At 33.8% G+C, this 25,127-nt stretch overlaps 1 protein-coding gene across 2 annotated transcripts in view; it reads left to right on the top strand.

Annotated features, from left to right (window-relative positions):
* The first annotated feature begins 9,652 nt into the window (after positions 1–9,652).
* The window catches only part of GLRA3 (glycine receptor alpha 3), a 160,231-nt gene continuing 144,756 nt past the window's right edge, over positions 9,653–25,127 (top strand). Inside the window, exon 1 of one of the 2 annotated variants that reach the window (XM_063077170.1) lies at positions 9,653–9,771. In XM_063077170.1, coding sequence (XP_062933240.1) covers positions 9,701–9,771 — 71 coding nt within the window. In that variant the 5' untranslated portion in view covers positions 9,653–9,700. The remainder of the gene's footprint in view (positions 9,772–25,127) is intronic. The other variant, XM_063077171.1, reaches the window with a different exon arrangement.

The raw sequence follows: 25,127 nt of genomic DNA, 5'->3' as shown, positions 1-25,127 counted from the left end.
CAGTAAATCAGAAAGCAAGGAACAAAAGACACCTAAGACAACCAAACAACCAACAAAATGCTAGGAATAAATCAACACCTTTCAATAACAACTCTTAATGTTAAAGGCTTAAATTCCCCAATTAAAAGACACAGACTGGCTGACTGGATCAAAAAGCAGGACCCAACTATATGCTGCCTACAAGAGACCCACCTCACCCATAAAGATTCACACAGACTAAGAGTGAAAGGATGGAAAAAGATTTACCATGCAAACAGAAAAGAAAAACGAGCAGGAGTGGCTATTCTTATATCTGACAAAATAGACTTTAAACTAAAAACCATAAAAAGAGACAATGAGGGACACTACTTAATGATAAAAGGACTGATCCATCAAGAAGACATAACAATCATAAATATGTACGCACCCAATGTTGGAGCAGCCAGATTTATAAAACAAACTCTATTAGACCTAAAGAAAGAAATAGACACTAATACCATAATAGCAGGGGACCTGAACACTCCACTGTCAATATTAGACAGATCATCTAGGCAAAGAATCAGTAGAGAAACACAAGATCTAAACAAGACTCTAGACCAATTGGAATTGGCAGATATCTACAGAACATTCCACCCAACAACCTCAGAATATTCATTCTTCTCATCAGCACATGGATCATTCTCCAGGATAGATCACATATTAGGTCACAAATCAAGTCTCAATAAATTCAAAAAAATTGGAATTATCCCATGTATCTTCTCAGACCACAATGGATTAAAACTAGAAATTAATAACAAACAAAACTCTGGAAACTATGCAAACACATGGAAATTAAACAGCATTCTACTTAATGACATATGGGTCCAAGAAGAAATCAAGCAGGAAATCAAAAAGTTTATTGAAACTAATGAAAACAATGATACATCATACCAAAACCTGTGGGATACTGCAAAAGCAGTATTGAGGGGAAAATTTATTGCATTAAATGCTCACTTCAGAAGAATGGAAAGATGGCAAGTGAACAACCTAACACTTCACCTTAAAGAACTAGAAAAACAAGAACAATCCAATCCTAAAGTTAGCAGACGGAAAGAAATCATTAAGATCAGAGCAGAACTGAATGAAATTGAAAACCAAAAAACAATTCAAAAGATCAACGAATCAAAAAGTTGGTTTTTTGAAAAGATAAATAAAATTGACAAACCATTAGCATGGCTAACAAAAAAAAGAAGAGAGAAGACTCAAATAACAAAAATTAGAAATGAAAAAGGCGATATTACAACTGATTCATCTGAAATACAAGGAATCATTCGAGACTACTATAAACAACTATACGCCAACAAATTTGAAAATCTGGAGGAAATGGATAAATTTCTGGACACACACAAGCTCCCAAAACTGAACCGTGAAGACGTAGAAAATTTGAACAGACCAATAACAATAAAGGAGATTGAAGCTGTTATCAGAAGGCTCCCAACAAAGAAAAGCCCAGGACCAGATGGATTCACAGCAGAATTTTACCAAACATTCAAAGAGGAATTGACACCGATTCTTTACAAACTATTCCAAAAGATTGAAACGGACGCAAATCTCCCAAACTCATTCTATGAAGCAAACATCATCCTGATACCAAAACCAGGTAAAGATATAACCAAAAAAGAAAACTACAGGCCGATATCCTTGATGAATATAGATGCAAAAATCCTCACTAAAATACTAGCAAACAGAATACAGCAACACATACGAAAAATTATTCATCATGATCAAGTGGGATTCATCCCAGGGATGCAAGGTTGGTTCAACATACGCAAATCAATAAATGTGATACACCATATTAATAAACTCAAACACCAGGACCATATGATCATCTCTATAGATGCTGAAAAAGCATTTGATAAAGTTCAGCACTCATTCATGACAAAGACCCTCTATAAGTTAGGTATAGAGGGAAAGTATCTCAACATAATTAAAGCCATATATGACAAACCCACTGCCAATATCATCCTGAATGGGGAAAAGCTGAAAGCTTTTCCTTTAAGAACAGGCACTAGACAAGGATGCCCACTCTCACCACTCCTATTCAACATAGTGTTGGAAGTACTAGCCAGAGCAATCAGAGAAGAGAAGGAAATAAAGGGCATCCAGATTGGAAAAGATGAAGTCAAACTGTCCCTGTTTGCAGATGACATGATCCTATATATCGAACAGCCTAAAACCTCTACAAAAAAACTCTTGGAATTGATAAATGATTTCAGCACAGTAGCAGGATACAAAATCAACACACAAAAATCAGTAGCATTTCTTTTCTCCAATAGTGAACATGCAGAAGGAGAAATCAAGAAAGCCTGCCCATTTACAATAGCCACCAAAAAAATAAAATACTTAGGAATTGAGTTAACCAAGGAGGTGAAAAATCTCTATAATGAGAACTACAAACCACTGCTGAGAGAAATTAGAGAGGATACAAGAAGATGGAAAGATATTCCATGCTCTTGGATTGGAAGAATCAACATAGTGAAAATGTCCATACTACCCAAAGTGATATACAAATTCAATGCAATCCCCATCAAAATTCCAAAGACATTTTTCTCAGAAATGGAAAAAACTATTCAGACATTTATATGGAACAATAAAAGACCACGAATAGCCAAAGCAATGCTCAGCAAAAAAAATAAAGCTGGAGGCATAACACTACCTGACTTTAAGCTATACTACAAAGCTATAATAACCAAAACAGTATGGTACTGGCATAAAAACAGACACACTGACCAATGGAATAGAATAGAGAATCCAGAAATCAACCCACACACTTACTGCCATCTGATCTTTGACAAAGGCACCAAGCCTATTCACTGGGGAAGGGACTGCCTCTTCAGCAAGTGGTGTTGGGATAACTGGATATCGATATGCAGGAGAATGAAACTAGATCCATACCTCTCACCGTATACTAAAATCAACTCAAAATGGATTAAGGATTTAAATATACACCCTGAGACAATAAAACTTCTTAAAGAAAACATAGGGGAAACACTTCAGGAAATAGGACTGGGCACAGACTTCATGAATACGACCCCAAAAGCACGGGCAACCAAAGGAAAAATAAACAAATGGGATTATATCAAACTAAAAAGCTTCTGCACAGCAAAAGAAACAATTAAAAGAGTTAAAAGACAACCAACAGAGTGGGAGAAAATATTTGCAAAATATACATCTGACAAAGGATTAATATCCAGAATATATAAGGAACTCAAACAACTTTACAAGAAGAAAACAAGCAACCCAATTAAAAAATGGGCAAAAGAGCTAAGTAGGCATTTCTCTAAGGAAGATATCCAAATGGCCAACAGACATATGAAAAAATGCTCAACATCACTCAGCATCCGGGAAATGCAAATCAAAACCACATTGAGATACCATCTAACCCCAGTTAGGATGGCTAAAATCCAAAAGACTATGAACGATAAATGCTGGCGAGGCTGCGGAGAAAAAGGAACTCTCATACATTGTTGGTGGGACTGCAAAATGGTGCAGCCTCTATGGAAAATGGTATGGAGGTTCCTTAAACAATTGCAAATAGATCTACCATACGACCCAGCCATCCCACTGTTGGGAATATACCCAGAGGAATGGAAATCATCAAGTCGAAGGTATACCTGTTCCCCAATGTTCATCGCAGCACTCTTTACAATAGCCAAGAGTTGGAACCAGCCCAAATGCCCATCATCAGATGAGTGGATACGGAAAATGTGGTACATCTACACAATGGAATACTACTCAGCTATAAAAACGAATGAAATACTGCCATTTGCAACAACATGGATGGACCTTGAGAGAATTATATTAAGTGAAACAAGTCAGGCACAGAAAGAGAAATACCACATGTTCTCACTTATTGGAGGGAGCTAAAAATTAATATATAAATTCACACACACACATACACACACACACACACAAATCGGGGGGGGGGAGGGAAGAAGATATAACAACCACAATTACTTGAAGTTGATACAACAAGCAAACAGAAAGGACATTGTTGGGGGGGAGAGGGGGAGGGAGAAGGGAGGGAGGTTTTGGTGATGGGGAGCATTAATCAGCTACAATGTATATCGACAAAATAAAATTTAAAAAAAAAAAAAAAAAAAAAAAAGAAAGGCCTCAGAAGAAACCAAACCTGCTGGCACGTTGATCTTTGACTTCCAACTTCCAGAACTACTTAGAAAATGAATTTCAGTTGTTTGAGCCATGCAGTTTGTGATATCTAGGGTCATAAAGACTAGCAAATGAATATAGTCACCAATGGTGAGAATATATGAATTCAGGATCATAGGAGTAAAAGTAGGATTAATTCTCACCCTCACTCCCAGTTATTCAGACAATGTGTGCTTTCCAATTTCACAACCTTTGGCTCTTCCAGGTTATAGGTCCTGGTTTCAAAGGAGATCTTATCTGTCAGAAGAGGAGTAAGGGTTCCACTGTACTAGAAACTGCACCTGCCATCTGGCCAACTACCACGTCTTCATCATGGCACTGGAAGAGCTGATGAAAAAAGGAGTCACTTTGGCAGCCAGGGTAATCAGCCTTGATTAAAATGAGAAGCTGAGATTTCTGCTACACAATATAATTCACAGTAATTATTTGGGAATTCAGGAAATCCAGTGCATTGTCTCTTGGTGATCATATGCCTAGTGATTATAATAAATTGAGAAATGCATCAAACATGACTGAACAAGGCCAAGGTAACCAGGGTTTCATATCCCTAAGGATTAAAAGTTTCTGTCACTCTACCAGTGGAGAAACCTTACAAGCTGAAGTACAAGCAGGACTTGTATGGCACATAAACTTGGTTCAGTACCCCTGATATGCCTTCCAACAATTATTTCACTTTTATCCTATACTTAATTGTTAGAGAAATTTCCTATCTCCCCATAAATTCTACTGTATTTATTTTGGCTTTTGTTTATCTCATACTTTCCTGAACTCCTATAATCCGTATTGTCTGAACTAAGAATACTGGCTGTTGGTTATATATTACTTGTTGTTTTTTTTTTTTTTTTGCTATTTGTATAAGTATAATTTCACCATTAATATTATAAACTCTAAAAACATTTTTTTAAAAATTTGGAATCACAAATTAGCAGATAACATAGAGGTTGTTACACAGTTAAGTATTCAAAAACAGTTACTTATCTACCAATTAAAACAAAAGTGATACTTTATATGAGGAATTACATAATTTTCACAGTGCAATTTCATTGGGGGTTCTAGATTTACTTATATTGAAATAAGTAGTTGCATTCCATCCATTTTCACTGCTGTACAATATTCCACTGTATGAACATATTTCACTTCACTTATTTACTTATTTATTTGTTTGTGTTTATTGATAGACATTGGGATTATTTCAAGCCAACTTTTATTACAAACTATGGTACTATTATTGCTTTCTAGGATATATAATTAAGCTTAGAATTGTTTGATTACAGTTAATATAGATAGAGAAAATTATTTTTTAAAATGGTTATACATTTTCATTAGTACTGTATAAGTTCCTACTGATCCAGGAATTGCAATTATTAGTATTATGATTAAACTTAGCTTTTCCAAATCTGTTGTACTTCAAGATTTAATTTGTATTTAATTTTTATTTCTTAATTACAATTAAAGTTCAACATATTTAATTATATAACTATTTCAGAATTTTAAATTCATGTTCATAAAATATTTCCATGTTTGTCTTCTAATGAGTTTTGTCTTCTTTCTTCTTGACTTTTTTAGAAAACACTGTGGCAACCAATAATTCGCCTATTATTCCCCATACTTTAGTGTTATTTGTCTCTGTTTTATTTCCTTCCTCAAAAAATTAAAAATAAACTAACGATTTGTCCCAGCAATTCCACTTCTATGAATATATACAAAAAAAATTGAAATTAGCACATCAAAGATGTGAATATTCTAATTATTTCAAAAGTGACATTACTTTTGAAAGTGTTTAAACTGGTATTTTGATTCATATATCAGCTTTAATGAGACAGAACGATGCTACTGACTGTAAATGAATGTTCAGTAAACTAGAACTAAGTCTATTCTACATTGACTTAAAAAAGTAAATGAGTTTTTTAGTAAATAGAAAAGCATTGTAACAATGTAGTATGTAAAATAGTATATGTTGTAGATCATTGGTAGTAACAACTGAGCATATGAAAAAAAAGCTAACTAGATAAAGCAAACATCTTTATTATTATACTGAAGTTGATCTACCTTTCTGTAGCTTAGGCAATATGCACATATTTTGATAAAATACTGAAAATACACCATTAAAGTAGCTCCATGGTAGTGGACAAAACACTTGGACAAAGAGTCTGAAGCCCCGCATTCAAGTTTGATGTCTTCAGCTTACTGGATGTCAGGACTTGTAACCAACACTTTAACCACTCCAGGCTACAATTACTTTCTCTTTAAAAAGATATGTTAATATTCCATTCAGCTATGAAGTCTCATATCTTATATAATGTAAAATATAATTCCTTAGTACAAAAAAAGCAGTAATAAAAGCCACAGAAAGAAAAGCTGAGATTTGGCCATATCAAAATCCAGCTTAGTTTTAGATGAATGGCCTAGTCAGCTAGTCTTTAGCTGTAGAAGGGTCTTTTTTCCAGACATGAATTCATTCACTTACCCATTCAATTACTATTATTCTCAAAAGGGTATAATTTACAAGATAGCTACCAGAAATATGTAGATGAATGAAATTCAATTTGACCTTATAGAAGTTAAAACAAACAATAAAAAAATACATTGACAAGAAGCCCTAGACAATTAGCTATCAAATATTAGCTGAAAGAAACAAGGCACTACAATACACTACAATAATTAATAAATTAATTCCTAATTTATTTAATTAAAGTTAGTTTGCTACCCAATGCACTGTAATAAGTTCATACATTTACTAATACAAAAATTTATATTGTGTTTCCAATATGATCATTAATGAACCTGCATATATTGAGTATCTATTGCATGCTAGGTGCTGTGCTAATTAGCGGACATTGTCCTCACTCTAGTGGAAAAGTCAAATAAGTGAGGAGCATGGTAACAGCTTGTGATGAGAAATTTGAAGGAATGATCACGGTGCTATGAAAAATGAATAGTATGGGGATTCCAGCCATCCTCTCATATGACCTTTATATCCAAGAAACTGATGGATTAGATATACATTCATTTTATAAAGTATATTATTCCTATGCTTTCATGTTGATGAGATGAAATAGTTAAAATCATCCTGCCTTTTATCATGTAACTTAATTATCCAGATGAATGTAGATGCAAAATTTTGAATATTATTCACTAATTTACCCACTTAAATGTACAAGAGGTCTTCAAAAGTTCATAGAAGGATTTACATCATCTTTTAATTTAATTTTTCCATGAACTTTTTGAAGTACCCGCGTAGATTAGTTGTCTCCTTTGAGCCAGAGAACGGATCTCAGAGGTCATTTAATTTCCTCAATAGATATATTTTTAAAGATACATTAAATACAAATATTTTTTTAAAGTGCACAACTTTTCCAAAGATACCCAACTAGTTAATGGTTAACAAGGCAAGAAATCCAGGTCTTCTTGAAATATAGTAGTATTTTTTTTATAATGCATGAGTTTTTAAACAATTGTTATTGCTATTTAAAAAATGACCAACTAAAAAGCATTTGTGCTTAGAGAGCTGTCAAAAGATTCATTGAAAAACTAAGTTAATTAAAATGGTATAAACCTTCTCAAGGTGCAAATATCCCTGGGCATAATCGATTGTATTCCTTATCAGACTTCTGGAAGCTTATGATTTAAATCAGAAGACCAAGACGTGAAAAGACACGGGTATAATAAGAACATGTGGAAATAAATCCAGAGACCTCTTTATTTTTATTGAGTATAGCTAAGTGTATTTACTAAAGAGCAGAGAGAAAGGAGATTTTTCACTGTGACCTCATTAGCAAGGGTTGGAAGGTGTGACTTATACTCTTGCAGTTAAATAGAGAATTAAAGGAATAACTTATATGTTAATTGCTCTTTGGATTTAATTAAGAAAAAACTTCATGAGAAGGATTAAAACATTCTTGACATGTAGCTTAGTCATTGGAAAAGTTAAAAGAGGAAACTAGGGTTTTCAGAAGAATGTCTGAAGGAGTTTGAAGGGAAAGCTAAGATTCGAGGAGTAAATAAAAACCAGTATAAAGATCGAAGAGCATCGGTTTTTATTTTTAAATATTTCATTACTTTGAAATTCACAAATAAGCGCACACACACACACACACACACACACACACACACACACACACACACACACAGAGAGAGAGAGAGAGAGAGAGAGAGAGAGAGAGAGAGAGAGAGAGAGAGAGAGAGAGAGAGAGAATTTTTCTTTCCAGTCTTACAGTTCAAGACCCAATGGAAATAGTCATGAAAGGAAGTGAGAAAGGGACAGAAAAAGACGTAGAGAGAGTGAGAGAGAGGTTGACATAATGGAAGAAAAAAATGTAATATATATACACCATATGACCTAGTTGTCCAACTCCCTTAAACTTACTGCTAAGATGTAAATAAATAAGGTCGGGGGGCGGGGGGGAAGAAAAGAAAAAGAGTGGGAAGCGTGCCTCTAGCAGCCTTCTCTTTACATTCCCCAACTTCATCTTTTTAGAACCCTTCTTATTACTGAAGGAAACTCAACTTACACCAGTCAACAAGCTTCCTGGCCAGAAGCTGGCCAGGCTTATGAGAGGATTCTAGAAGCAGCTGATTTTTCCGTCCCACTGGTGCTCATGCACCACACTCTCTTCTCTTCCCCCGTCTGTTTCAAGGGTCTGGGTTTATTTTTGATTTTCACATTTCGGTGCAAGATCTAAGAGATAGAGTCACAAACGAAAAGACATTTCCTTACTCAACTGCACCTTTTCCCTGCAGGGAGTACTGGAGTGTCGGTCTCTCCGCGCGGTTCGGCTACCGAGGGTACAAAACCGCTGACTCTTCCAGTTCTCGGCCCTGGGCTTTCTTCCCCCCAATTCCTCCCAGCCACCCTTTGGGCTCTGCACCAGTTCCTCGCGGTTTTTTTTTTTTTTTTTTTTTTTTTTTAAGGGTGAAGTGCTAAGCACCGCCTACCGTCGTAAGTGGCCTGTCACTCTGTCCCGCTGTGCTGTCGTGATTGGCGGGCAAGACAGGGTCGTCCGGCCCCTCCCCTCTCCCCTTTGCCGCGCTCGCTGTCTCGGGTTTACCCGAAGGTGTGGAGCGGGATTCCGGCGGGCGGCGCTTGCAGCAGGTGCAGAAGCATCCTCGTTCCGGCTGCTGTTCTTCCAATCGTGGGTCTGAGTCAGGAGAGGACCCGCATGCTTCCTTTGCTTCTAGAGCTTCAGTGAACTGTTGCCCTGAATCTAGGCACTTCAGACACTTCATCTGGCCCCTTTTTCTGGTTTCACTGTACAAATCACCCGCACGTTTGTTAGGCTGTGAATCTTCCTTCTGCTTAATGCGCAGGGAAGGGGTCAGACGGAAATTTCAAGTGTTTGGGCGAGAGGGTCGGCGCGTCCTGCGAGGAGCTGTCCTAGGTGCTGAAGCTTCCCCAGCATTTGTATCCTACCAACACCACGAGGGGTTAGATCGCACGTTTTCATTTCTGTCTTTTTGGTTCCCCATGCCTTTGATAAGACTGTTTTCAGGATCGTGACTATCTCTTCGTATCATGGCCCACCTGAGACTCTTTCGGACCTTAGTTTCGGGATTTTACTTCTGGGAAGCAGCATTGTTACTCAGGTGAGTCCACTTGTATTTAACAGTTGGAGAACTCATTAAGCCTGTTCACTAGGTTGCAACCACTTGTTATCGAGGAAATCGAAAAATTTGCAATTTTATATTGACTTGTTGAAAGAATCCCTTAAGTCATTATTGTTTTCTATCTAAAACTACCTAGCAATCTACTGAGACCTCCAAAAACAGGTAATTGGTTCTATCTTCACTGATTAGTGTAACTGGTACCTTATGTTATTTTGCAGCTGAGATTGTTCAAGAAAAACAAAGTATTGCCAAAGCCTAGGTTTTTCTTCTCAAATTGCTTTTAGGGTCTCCGTTTTCTGAGTGAATGATATATTCTGGGAATGACTCTTTTTTTGAAAGTTACAGAACATTTAGTAATTAGAAATAGAACATTTCTAACTTTTTAAAAGGCAGAAATACTCATATAGAACATAAGCATTTACCGATCAGAGAAACTCTGAACATTGTTGATATAACCAGAGGTTAAGTTAAATGAATAAAATATAAGGCCCTTGCAAGTACTATTTTCTAATGACCTAGTTCAGGTAATACTTGAAGGCAAAATCATAAATAAATCATCAGATATGTTCTGTCAAGAATACTCTTTTTGAAGAAAGCAATATAACAAGCCTATTAAACTATAAAATTGTTCTATGACATGTCATTTTCTTATGATGTCCCAGTTGTAGCTTTCTTTTTTAAAAATTGTATTTAAAAGGGCTGAGATTAGGCAGTAGATTAGATAATTTAGCCCCTATTCTTAATCAAATAATGTATAAAACCAAGATGTTACTCATATAGATTTTTGAACCATCAATATAAATTTTATTTTGCCATTACTATATAATTACTAGACTTTTCATTTTTATGACTCACAAGCTTTCCAAGAGGATTGAAGTCAAATAATTTAAGTAAGTTATGTGTATGCTAATTTCTATTTGAAATATGTAAATATTCTTTTCTGTGTTGCTATGTCAATTTTTTGTTTTGGGGCTACCTAAAAAAATGTAGTGTATCTCATAAAAACTGCCTTACAGAAAATCATATTATTTTGATATGCCTGTATAAGGAAGTAGTTGTAAAGGTTTATATTTCTGAAATTATTGATTTGTTTCTGAACTAAGGAGTTGAGCCATTTTAAATCAGTATTTTCAGGGAAAATATTTTAATGTGATTTAGTAAATTTTTATAATATTGCAATTGTCAGAAATTTTATATGTAGTGATCAAAACAAAGTGTGTGGAGCTTTTACATTTATAAAAATTTCATGGAAAGAGTACAAAGTATTTCACTGTAATTTATTTCTTAATATCTTAGAGGATGATATGCATTTTTTCAGAGAAATTAGATTGGCTTAGTTGATACTTAGATTTAGAAATTTTAAGATCAGTAACTAAAACATTTTGGTCAATGAGGTCAAATTTGTATAATGGCAATTCACCATGATCTTTATTATAATATATTCTTGGTTACACAATCTTTATCACTAGAGAGGTTTGTCTAGTTTTACTGACATTCACAAAAAAACTGGTGGTCATGATTATAAGAATTTATCTTCATTAATATTAAATAACTTTAATTAGAAATGCTTTTTATGAATCCAAAAAGGTAATCCCTTGAAAAACACATACACAACATAGTTTATGCGATACTTACATATTTCAAGTTTTTCTTTTTTATTTCATAAATGAAATAAAAATTTTCTCTATCTTAGATTAGTTTTAGATGTCAGAAGCTTACCACTCTACAAAGAACTTTAATCATTTGTGAAAAATTAAATATTTTCACTTCCAATGATGGCCTTTCAAAGTGGATTTCCTATAGTAAAGAAAGGGAAGCTCCCTCTACTGGAAATGCTTTATAAATAAATATCTTTATGAAAACTATTCTTTGTTCACTAAGTATATTCATGATGTGTTGAGCAAAAAAGGAAACAAGCAAAGATAAAAATAAAGACAAAAAAGTATTTAGTATTAATTACTAAATTTTTTTTTTAATGAAAACAAAAATCTTTCCAGGGCAATTCAGAGGCAAGAACAACAAACAGAAACCACAGGCATTTATAATTAAATAATTTACTGTTAAACATTTTTTTCATAGGTTTAAATTTTTTAAAATTTTTATTGAGATATAACATACACACAGAAAAGTACACAAATAATAAATTTCCATCTAGATAAAGTATCACAAACGGAACAGCACACCCAGGTGGAGAGACCACAGATGAAGTAGTAGTAGTGTCAATACCCCAGAAGCACCCGCTGCACGCTCTCACAGCACCATGTCCTTTCCCACACACTACCTTACCCAAAGGTAATCACTCTCCTGACTTACACAAGAAATATGTTTGTTCTGCTTTTGAATTTAGTGTAAGTACTCATTTGAATCTGCTTTGTTTTTTATGAACATTATGTTTATAATATTTATTTATATTGTTGTATGTAGCAATACCTTATTCATTCTCATTGTTTTATGGTATACCATTATATGAATACATCACAATTAATTTATCCATTGTCCTGGTAATGGATATTTTGGTATTTTTCAGGTTTTGGCTAGTGTTGCTATGAACATCCTTGAACATGTTGGGTGATGAATACATGTATGCATTTCTGGAACTGTGTAGCTGGGTTCCAAGACTTTCTCTAGAAGAGGAATTTCTAGAGCATAGCGTGGGCATGAGTGTGTTTAGCTTTAGTACATACTGCCAGTTTTCTAAAGTAGTTGTACCTATTTACACTCATATTAGCATTGTATGAGAGTTCTTGTTGTTTACTAGTACAAAATTTGATCAGTGCGGTGGTATTATGAAAACTTCTAGCATTTTCTAGCAAATTATTACAAGCTAAGAGATGACATTTTAACTTTTATGTTGGCATAATTTCTACTTTTTAGTAAACAAGTTTTATTAAGGCAGAAGCAGCAGAACACAAATATTTACTAGTATAATACATAGAAATATTCATTGCCAGAATATGTCAGGTATATCAAATGTAATTTTCAAAGGGGAATTTTTAAAGAGGATAATTCTTTAAATAAACACAAGTGAGAAAGATGCATAAACTGACACAAGAAATCTAAATTTCTTAGTGAACTTTTTATGTTTTTAAAACTTTCTTTGCTCAGATATTTCTGTTTTATGAAACAATTCCTCTATTTTGGGTTTTAGTTCTCATGTTAATAAAATAAAGAACAAAACATCAGTGTTCAGCTTTCTTTGAAATGCAGATAAGTGATGATTATGAAGAGCTTGCAGAACAAATTCTAAAAGCAGGGGAACTGCCAAAAAATATTTCATTTAAATTGTTTATGTTCATACCATACCATTTAATTTTTTATCCTTACTGGTTAATAACAACATAGGCTTGCTACTTGAACAAATTATAGTACATTGTATCAAAAAACAAGTGTGAATTTTAGATGTTATGATAATAAAAAATAAAATGTGTTCTCGGTTTACTTCAAAGCCTATGAAAAACTTTTTGGCATAGAATTTCTTGGTTTTACTTTGGTATGTTTTGGAGGATGGGGAAATCCTTTTTAATATTAGCTCTATTTTTTTGTGTAAGCTATTGAAGGAAAATGTAACTTTAAGGAATAAACTTCTACCACTATGATAATTTATTAATGCTGGTATAGTAGCAAGATTCTATATAGTTATTTTAAATTATGCTACATATAATACATGATTATTTTTTGCCTGTAAATAATTGTAAATTGTACCATGTACGGAAAAGTCGTAGTCCAGATCTCTAGTCAGTGCTTCAAGCAGTTTGCACTACAGATTCAGAGAACAGCTTGCAAAATATTTAATAATAATCAAATATTCTATATGATTTTTCTCTCCCTTAACCACACAACTAATACTGAGGCAAGTCAATCAACAATTTTGTGTTTAATGTATAATTTTAAAGAATTCAAAAAAAATTTTTCACCAAATTCTGTGCACAAATTTTAGTGCTAAGCACAATTTAACTATGGAAAATTGAGCAACTATCACCTTCTCCATCATGGTACTTAGAGTCCAGAAAAACATGCAAAAGGCCAAGTGACAAAAGAAAAACACACACAGCAATGTTTTTAGGGAATGTGAGGTAGGAAGGCTATCAAGAAAGCTTGCTACTTGTGCTGGGCTTTGTAAGATACTTGTTCAATGGGCAGAAATGGCAGTACACAAATTTAGTTGAAGAAATTACGGTCTATAGTTTAAAAATAAATTTTATGAACCACAACTATTGAGCTGGCTATAAGAATAAATCTACAGAAATATGAAGAAGTCACAGCATCTTTTTACAATGGAACATGGCTAAAATTTAGAAGCATAATTTATAACTGTATAGTCATCATTACAGGGATAGTCTTGTACCTTTGCCCGAAATATGAGAGGTCTTCAAAAAGTTTGTGGAAAATTTTGTATTATTTTTCAATTACATTTTCCAATAACTTTTTGAAGTACCCTTGTATCTCTATCAATCCCTCTCCTTCAGAGGTAGAGTTTACCTCAAAATTTCTATTAATCATAAGATTGGTAAAAGTAGTTAATAATAGTAATAACTATGTAAAGAAACAAACAGTGACAAAACTACAAGAAGAAAAGGTTAATCTGCTTGCTTTAGAATTTGGAGACCCTGTTTGAATTTTTCTTCAAAATGTAATCATATAAAAGAACTAGTAGAATCAAGTAGAAGATTTAGATTGTTGGAGAAAAAAGAAGGATATTGACTTGGTTTGGGTGCTTTGAGTTTGAGATGCTGCAGAAGAGCTCAGTATCCTGCCATCAGCTAGGAATGCACAGCCATGCATAGATGTAACTACCAGAACTGTAGATTCAGCAAAGGGTTATAAAGGTGATCATACTGTGTGCAAAAAAGAAAGAGTTCAAAATACATTTATATGCAATGAGGGTAGAACACTTTGAATAGGAGACATAGAAGTACTCAGAGAGCCCTGAGATAAGCTGTAGAGATGAGACTGATCATAATCAAGTGATGAAGCTGCAGATTTATCATAGTTTTATGCTATTGACCCCAATGACCAGCTCTTATAGTGTGTATCTATTAATTTTCTGTAGAACTTTCCATTACTCTAATTTCAACTAATCTAATAAACTAGTCCATACCTACAGGTAATACATTTTGTTCACTTACATTTTCTCAGGAAATATTTACAGAATTATTTTGGAGAAGATAGATATTTTACTTTTCCTTACATCATGAAGCATATATAGCAGTTCCTCCTTGATTCTCCCACCAAACCTGTCTCCTACCCTTTTGCATATGATTACTTTTATGTTTGAATTAACAGTACTTACTGAAAGTGAATTCATATGTAGGAACATGAAAAAGTCATGTTTTATTTTTTGGTTTCTGGTGTTTTTCCAATAGGAGGATAGTGTATGACTTGTGGCTTTCTCTTGCTTGGAGGAATGGCCAGGAAGACAGACAAGTGAGTCATCTCCAGAGAACTGGCTCTGGAGTGAAAGCAGGAGTTACAAGACAGAAAGTGTGTAAATAGAATGAGCTGTTTAGTCACAGAAAATGAAGCTATTTTAACAACTGCATGGCAACAACACACATTTTCAGACAACAGAGTTTTAAATCCTCAGATGTTGTCAGAAGAGGAAACAGTGGTGAAGAGATGAAGCTCCATCACAGTGCATTTCCAAAATTCTTTCAGAACCTTCATACTAGAGAAGCTTTGGGGAGAAAGTACTGCCAGGTCTTCACAAGCAATTTAATGCACAGAAGCAGTAACCTCAGTGATATAATTAGGAATAGTATAAAATCAAAAGGTCATTGACAGTCTCTGGAAATAATGGAAGAATTTCCAATGAAAGTGATGAATAATTCTGTATGAGTGCATACCAGCATTCACCATAACCAATCAGGAATTATGGCTAAACCCTAAGATATTTCTGATAATATTATACAATCATTGCCAACACAGGATAATTGGGCTTCCTTTGGGGGTAACTGGTTCATTCAATATCCTATCTAAATTTGAGAATCTCTGAAAAACATCTCCAACAGGTGATCGCCCCTTAAACTTTAAAATTCCCAGTGATAAGAACTTCTACTCAGAAGGAAAATATTTATCAAACAATCTTAAACAATAAATATTAAAATGTTATTCTATTTTCTCCTAGCCAAAGTGAATTTCTTTATTCTATATGTATGCTCACAAATATTTGTCTCTGTGGGGTTTTTTTTTCTTCCCTGTTCATGGACATTGTGCCTATACTTGAGGCATGGTTTAAACTGATAACCTGTTTTATGCAGGTGCTCCACGCATGAAGCTTGGATGCTTTAGTTTCAGTGTCCATGGCATTCTACTTGAATCTCTATATTACTTCTACAGAAATTTTTGGAGCAATGGCTACATTCCAGGCACTGTGCAAATTACTGGGGAAACAAAACCCCAACTTTTACATCACTTTCAAATTTGTGTTTTAGATTTTTATGCAAGTTTTCTCTCTTCTTCTAAATGTTAAGGCCCATGGAGATAGGATCATCTTTGATCTGTGTTTTACCTCCATAATGTTTAATTCAACGTCGTGAATGGAGTAGATACTCCACAAACAAACAATAAGCAATGAAATGACATCTGCCTGTCTGTTATATCTATCTATCTATGACTTTATATTTGAATTCTATTTAAATCTGTGTTATCACCTAGAGCGAAAAGGGAGTCTCATATTCAAGATTCTGGAAAAGATATAGAATCAAGCAAATTTCCTTAGCAGGTATTACCTACTCTAAGAAGAGGTTGTAAAACAGATATAAACAGCCAGCATCTAGTGGAAAAATGAAGAATTTGCTCCTCCTTAGCCCCATGAGAAATTAAAATTTGATTCCGTAATGCATTATTTCTCAATTTTTTTCTCATTATTGCCTCTTAGTGGGCCTTGTTTAGACAATTTTAGACTAATTGTCCTTCATGAAATTGTAATGAGCGCAGATATACTGTATATTTGCTTATATGCTCTCTGTATATCTTTGCTTTATACATTTAAAAAAATGAAATTTTTCATTCTCCTCCCCTTAAAAAATCTTCTGCCCACCCTCCTTGGGATGATATCACCTCAGGATGTAATGGTTGCTACTCTTTCATGATGCTTCTTAGACTAGAGTTGTATAGTTTTACCATGTGGAGTCATGACCTAGAAATAAAACAGTAAAAGTATTTACTTATTTTGGATTTTACTAGGACTTTGTAGATTTATAATATAAACAAATAGTTGGCATCATTTATCTGTTGACATTCATTAAGATAAATTAGTTCTAAAAGCATTAGAGAACTTTAACAACACATTTTTCATCAATGCTTGTAGTTCCCAATAAATTTCAAGTCACTACTGGCCTTACTAAAGTCATTGTTTGATGACTTTCATAATCTCATACAGCTATCTTTAAAAAAGAATCTTGGAGATATCATCTACAGTTTATGTATTTTTCTGTGATTTAGACTCTGTTGACTTTCTTTTTGCTTTTGATATTAGAGAAATATAAAAAGTTTCTACATGTTCCTTTTTAAAGTTAAATATATAGCTGTTATGAAGCAGGCCCTTAACAGTTACCACTAATATTAGTTTTAGATATTCTCCAACTCAGACATTAAGAATGTACAAAAAGCTGAGAATAATGTTACCATAAAAAATAAAAAACTGGAAGAAAATTGTAGAGACACATAAAATGCAACTAACAGAAAAGAAAGGATAATTACTAATGACTAATGATTAGTAGGGTGTGAGGAAATCATCAGCCAACAATATTTGCTTTTTTATTTTTTGGTTCAGATTGGCCATACAGTACTTTAGGTGGAAGCCTGCAAGATAAGTGATTTGAACCTCAATGAAATGGCTACCTAAATGCTCTCCATCAAATGAGTGGGAGAAGAATGTGATTTCCATCTCTTTGCCTGGCTAATTCCTATTCAACTCACTTCACCTTCTCTAAGAAACCTCTGATCTCTTCCCAAGTCTAGGGGAAGGTGCATCTTCTGTGTGCTAGTACCACATATCCCAGGAATGTGGTCATTGTCTGAATACTCTCTCTAGATCAAACTGTGAAGTCTTTGAGGGAAGGAACATATTTCTAGTTCTATCTCCAGGGCTTATAGGAGTGTCTAGCACCCTAAAAGGGCTCACTGATTTCTGGAATGAAGCACTGTTTTTTGTGTTTGTTTTTGTTTATTTTTCCAAAAGCAGATTAACAATTTCAAAAAAATAATTCTCTTCAGGCATAGCCAAAATTACTTGGCTATCTTCCTCTGCTTCTAGCATTCAGGACAAAATTCGGTGACAGATTTGGTGCAGCTTCTATAATCTTAATTTTATTTGTCTGTGATAATATATTTATCCACTTGCCTCTTATCTCTTCTTTCACAGGATATTTCCATTAAAAAGTTCTATATTTTAATTTCCTCGCTATTCACTTATGCCTCACTTGTCCCTATTTGGAATCCATCCCCACCTCTGCTGTATGAAGTAGTACTGAGATTTCATGTTGTGATGATTTCTCTTTTAAATATTGCCAAAAGGGAAATAACATTTCATATGATAACGGTTGTAGCAAATAGCTATTTTATATATAAAATGTATCTTTAAATCAATATATGATTTTTAATTACTTTTTATAAGACATCTGCAATGGAAAGAGAACACATAACTAAATGACCACCCTAAATATTAATTAATTATACATATTTTCAAGGAATGATATTTAAATTTCAATTATTGCACCTATCACAGTTCTGGGATCAGAATCACTGACAAGCTTCCAATTCTCTCGATAAATTGAGAACCACTGATATTACAGAATATTTATTTTTATCTTTTAATCTATTTATTCACATACATTTCATGTTTTAGTCCCAACAGACTCTATAAAGGGTAGTTGAATCAAGAATCAAGGGTTTCTTTTTTGCTGACAGTTACTGAAAATGTAATCAGTAACTACCCAAAATAGTAACAATTATAAATATGGAGAAAAAGAAACATCCTTTTTGGAATGAAAAGGAGTATAAATTCTTTATAAAGAAGAAGGAAATTTAAATGGATCTTGGGAAGTTAATGGAATTTGAGTAGGCAGAGAAGAGAGCAGTGTATTTTTAGCAGAAAAAGCATTGTTAGCACAGGTAACAGTTTCCATGTAAAAATGGAGGCTATGGCTAACTTCATAGTGACATTTCTACCATGAGAACCCCAAGTTTTCTTTCCAAATATATCCGTGTTTGTGTTGTTTTAGAACTAACTTCCTAGGGAAACTCTGTATTACTACTCTAGGGTATTAGAAAACATCAGCAAAGGTTTATTCAAGTAATTTCTCTGTTACAAAATGTTTCATTGTCATCACTTGATTGTAAGCAAAGAACATATTCTGGTATTCACTTGTTGGGTTGATGTCAATAAACATATTTTTGTTAATTTCCATAATTTAAAATTTGTTTATTCTGTTTATCAAAAGTCTAAAAACTGAAAATTATTTGTAGGTTCAACAAAACAAAAATCCAAGAAAAGATTTATGACTTTTCATAATTTTATAAGCAAATGATTATATTACTAACGGGATAAAGAAGAAAGTATGTAATGAAATCATAACCCCTATAACTTAAAAACAATACATCTCTATAAATTATTTTCTTATTAATAATAAAACTCTAATATGCATTAAATGATATTTTCCACCAGTGATTAAATAATTTCCTTATAAGATGAGACTTCCCTTTAGTCTTAAAATACTAAGAAAACTACCTTTGTATAGTATATATCATTGCCTAGTACAAATAAATGAACCTCTTTGTGTGCTTAACCTACCTCCTATTTTAATTATTTGGAAGAATATGAGCAGCAGAGGATTATATAGATAGAATATTGAACATTAGAAATCTCCCTCTGCCTTATGTTGTTTCTTTATAAAGACCTTAAAACACTTGAAAAGTTTATGAAATCGTTTTTTTTTTTTTTTTCCTTTAAATCCCTGAAATTCAGGATATCTCTTTCTTCCTGTCAATTGTAAACAGGGTAAGAATCATCAAAAACTGGCTCTGCCGCAAACCTCTTCTGGTGTCTCCTGACAGTAGAGAATTAGGTTTTATGTGTAGCCTAAATTTTTCCTTCTAAATAACTGTGAACTTAACATTTTGCCTACTTAAAAAGGCCAAAGTCTATTTCATTTTCTGTGTATACACCAGGGGTTTTCAAAAAGTTCATGAAAAGATTTATATTATCTTTTCATTCCATTTCTCCATAAACTTTTTGAAGTACCCATACCCTCATACATATAGTTATTATATATGTCAACTTAGAGCAAAGATCACACTGGAAAAGTTTAATCGATATAAAAAATTCAAATTCATGTGGCAAATTAAAATTCAATCTCAAAATTAGAGTAGTAAAAAGATGAGATTAATGCCTCTACAAGAAGTAGTTCATTTTAGATGTTTTTAAAATTAACTGTTTTTAAATTCTATCTTCAATCTGCATACATTTGTGTGCCCATGTGAACACAAGAAGGAATTTGGAGAAAGATGACTCAGGGTCAGATCTCAGTTCTCTTTGAAAGACTGAGTGACCTTTCCATAGACTAAGTCATTGTATTTAATATGTTACTTTTAAAACGTAAAGTTTAGAGCTGTATCTATCTACAGAGTACATTTTAAAAAAATTTACCTGGTCAGAATGTGATAGTCTCTATTTGGCAGAAAATTTATACTTAGCATTAGAGCTATAGTTTCTCACTTATTTAATATCAGTAGCATTTATTTCAAAAAAATCTATTTTTGTTTCTGAAATCCATTGTAATGGTAGATGTGAGAGGTGTTGAATGGCAGGAAAATAAGTAAGGGATGAATCAACTAACCCTTTATTGCTGTGTTAGTTCAATTAGGTTCATTTGTGAGTGACAGAAAGTGCACAATAATATTGGCTTAAGAAAGATTTTTTACTTTCAAAATAAAATTTTAAAAAAGAAGGCAAAAAGAAAAACTACAGAAGTGAACAGACCGGGGCTGGAATAAAGGTGGCCAATGCTTCTGTATTGTGGTTTTGCCACCCTTAATGTGAGATATCTTCCTTGAGATCCTATATAGATGCTCGATTCCAGTCATAATAACTGCATTCCGACCATCAGAAAGGAGGAAGAGGCTTGTCTTTAAAGGCACTTCCAAGATGCTAAAGACTTCCCAGTTTCTTAGGCAGCTTTGTGTGTCCATATCGCCAATTTCTGGCTACTATGTTATTAATAGAAGTGGCAGATTTAATTTCTAGGAAGTGACTTTAAAGAGAGGTCCACAGACTCCGGATCATGTTTTGCAATCTGCCCTATGAAACTCAGTCTTTAACTGAAGCAAAAGGGGCTATTTCCTACCTTATAATCAGAATGTGTTTCAGAGATACCACTAAAGAAGTAATACAGAGAACTCAGAAGAAAGTGTTTTGATCTGTGGGGAGGGTCAAAACTGGCATCAGAGAGAATAGCGCATGGTCAATGCAATAGGACATTCCAAAAATGGAAAGAAGGGAACAGGTATAAGAAAAAAAAGAAAAACAGGAGACTTGTTTACTAACTGGATGTGGGGCAAGAGAGTTGTGTAGGCTAATCATTGGATTTTTATGTTTAGTAACTGGGTGAATGCTAGTGCCATGATAAAAACAGAACATAAAAGAAAAGGAATAGTCATGTAGACAGTATCTTGAGTTAACTTGGTGAATGTGATGCCTATGACCTATCCAGTTAATGGACTCATTCAATTGCAATCATAATGAGATTTTTGATTAAGCTTTTCACTATTATAATCTTTTCAAAGTATAAAAATAAGACCCAATTTCAAACTTTTTACTCTTTGTTTTCATTATTCTATACATGAGGACCAAGTTTGGCAATGCTGCCATATAATTTTCTCTCATACTTCTGAACCATTTTCTTTTGCTTCTTGAAAATGTCTAGCTTGTTCCTATAAAGCATTGTCTCTAGGGATTTTGTTATGCTTGATTAAAGGAAAACATATGCTCATACTGCCACAGGAAATAACTTCTATAATCTAGAGGCTGTCTAAATCTTTTTGTTTCCTGGGAAACTGTAAATGTTTTGCCCAAAATAGTTTAGGCATATAGATAGAAGGAAGGTAGAAACAGGGAGGGAAGGGAGCAGGAGAAGATAGGAGAGGGGTGAGAGAGGGGATAACCCATATAATATTAGCTTTAAGGGTAAACTAAGTATTAGCTTTAGGTATAATGTTAACATCAGTGATTATATTTTGCTTACCTCTTCTCTCTCTCTCTTTTTAAAAAGAATATAGTCCAATAAAAACCTGAGGCAGAGTATAATTTTCACTAGAGGGAATCTGAATAACACCATAGTTATTGCTATATCTACCTTTTCTTACTTCTGATTATAAACTCTGTTTTCACTTTATTGTTTTATTTCCTCCTTTGCTGTGTCATTTCTCTCTCCTTAAAGGAATGTAATTAATTTTACAGAGGTAGGGTCAGGAGTGCCCTGCCCTTTTCTGACTGGAGGAAAAGTAATGTTTCTTATTCCAAGAAAATTTTACCTTCCAAATTTTAATTTTGTTGGTAACAATGTTTTTATTAAGTTTATTATCCAAGATTACACTGTATTCTAGAGTCAGAGAAAATTCCCTGATCATTTTTCAATTGAAAAAAAGTGGAGGTGATAAAGGACTTTGTGCATACTGTGTGTGGGTGTAAGAGTGTGTGTGTGCGGTGAATGAATACAACTAGTTGTTTCAGAAAACAACCTGTAGAGAATAATAGTCTAGAATCAAGCTAAGGGAGATAGTCTTTTTTGATATGTCAGAAAGAAAAGAAAGAATATTTCTTCCCAGAAGGAAGAGAGGGGCAACAGTAATTATGAAAAACATTTTATAGGTGTGATTCATTTGAAGAAATCAACTGCTATTTCACTGATTAGACAAAGGAAAAGTAACATTGATAACATATTTCCCAGAAAGGTTGCTTTAAGGATTTAGAATGTAACTGGCACTTTTTGAAAAGCTTGTGTATGCTACTGTAATAATTGATATATAACAACCACAAGTCTGCATTTATAATTTTGAATATAGTTATTTTAGGCATTTAATTAAAATCCATTTCAAAATATTTATGTGAATTTAATTATACTTATTTATAATTAATTAGGTAATACGTGATTATGTTTTCAGTATAAGAATCCAAATATTTTAGATAAATCAAAACTTCCCCTTTAGTTACCACCACTGTCTTAGTCCCCTCCTTAGAAATGATGATTGAAATCATTTAACATGTTTCTTTCCAGATCATGCACCATATGTTTATATAAGTAAATGGGTACATAAAGAAATATAGAATTTTTGTGCTTTTTTAAAGAAAAATGTTTTAATTAGGGGAGTCCTACTATTTACTCATTCCATGTGTTTTCTGTCAAGGAGAGAGAGTTCCACTGAGAATTTGTTCTGGTCTCCCTTCATCACCTAACCCATTCTATAGCAGAAAAGAGAAGTGAGTCTTCTGTTTGAGGGGTGTAGTAGTCTAATTTCATTTTCTTTATAAATTACCTAGTTTAAGTTGTTATAAGTGACAGAAGACAGAAAATAATTTCTTATAGTTTTGGAGGCTGGGAAGTCCAAGGTTTAGGGAACACATCTGGTGAGGGCCTTCTCCTTGGTGACTCTCTACAGCAATGCAGAGTGTCACAGGGTGAGAATGGCATGAGTAAGAGAGTTCACATGTTCACTTGCTCTCCCTGTAAAGCCATCAGAACAACTCCCTGATAACCCATTAACCATTAACCCATTACTCCATGAATGGATTAATCCATTCTTGAAGCCACAGTTCTCATGATCCAATCACTTCTTGAAGGTTCCACCTTTCAAATATCATAACTGGATTTCCAGCCCTTTAACACTCTTACACTTGGGGTTAGGCTTCAATTAATTTGGGGGAGACATTCAATCAATAGAAAAGGGTTTAGAAGAAGAATCTGGGCAGCCATAGCCCAATCCTTTTTTCCCCCTTTTCTTTTGGGACCTTGAGGAAGGTGGAATGTGTATGCATCATTCCTGATTCAGTATCATGAAGCCAGTATGCCCTCAGATATCAGATACCTTCTCCAATACCAGCTTTATCCATTATAAAGTAATATTATGATCCAAATTTTTTACTCTTTAAAAAAATTTCTCCAATTGTTCCAGATTTTGCAGGTGGGTGGGGAATACAATGTTAGTTTGGAATCCCTTGGATCCCAAGAGTACACTAAAATATGGTTTTGACCTTGCTATTTTTTCACTTTCTTTAAGTACTTTCTACTTCACAACACATAGAATAACTTTATTTTGTTTACTGCTGCATAAATCCAAAGTAAAATTATATTAGAGATTTTGAAGAACACCATAACTATTTAGGTCATTTTTTATATTTATTAATACAACCAATGGCACATTAAACTGTGCTGGGTTATAAGGAAGATGTCTTAATAACATAAATATAGACCATGAAATTCCTTCTTAATGTCTATATTTATGAGTGTGTGTATATGTGTATGTACACATATATTTATATACTGCTCTTCAGTGTGTACATTGTATATAAAGATAACTTTTACCCAGCTCATTAATTCTTGATATCACTAAATTTAAATTTAGCTAATTGTAATTATATGTAGTCTCAGTTTAAAAAGGAGGACATGCAAATGGCCAACAGGTACATAAAAAATGCTGAACATCACTAATTGTCAGGGAAATACAAATCAAAACCACATTGAGATGTCGTCTCACCCCAGCTTGACAGGCTATTATCAAAAAGACAGAGTATAACAGTGCTGACAAGGATGTGGAGAAAAGGGAACTCTTGTACGCTGTTGGTGTGACTGTAAATTAGTACAGTCATTATGGAAAACAGTATGGAGGTTTCTCAAACTATAGATAGATCTTCCATATGATCCAGCAATCCTACTTCTGGGTGTGTACTCAAAGGAATGTAAACCATCATGTCAAAGGGATACCTGCACTCCCATATCCATCACAGCTCTATTTACAATAACCAAGATAAGGAACCAACCTCAATGTCCATTTATGGATAACTGGATAAGGAAACTGTGGTATATACACACAATGGAATACTACTCAGCCATAAAAACAATAAAATTCTGCCATTTGCAGAAACATGTATGAGCTTAGAGAAAATTATATAAAGTGAAATAGGCCAGGCACAAAAAGAGAAATACCATATGTCCTCACTCACAAGTGGGAGCTATGAAAGGAAGGAGGAAAGGAAGGAAGGAAGACCACAAATGTTGAATTTAAAAAGTTGCACTTTCAGAAGGAGATCAGACCTATAGTTACTAGTGGAAAAGCAGGAG

The sequence above is a fragment of the Cynocephalus volans genome, chromosome 13 (assembly GCF_027409185.1).
Source record: "Cynocephalus volans isolate mCynVol1 chromosome 13, mCynVol1.pri, whole genome shotgun sequence".
Lineage (NCBI taxonomy): Eukaryota > Metazoa > Chordata > Mammalia > Dermoptera > Cynocephalidae > Cynocephalus > Cynocephalus volans.
Note: the sequence above shows the minus strand (reverse complement) of the source record. Positions and strands in the feature narration are given on the sequence as shown.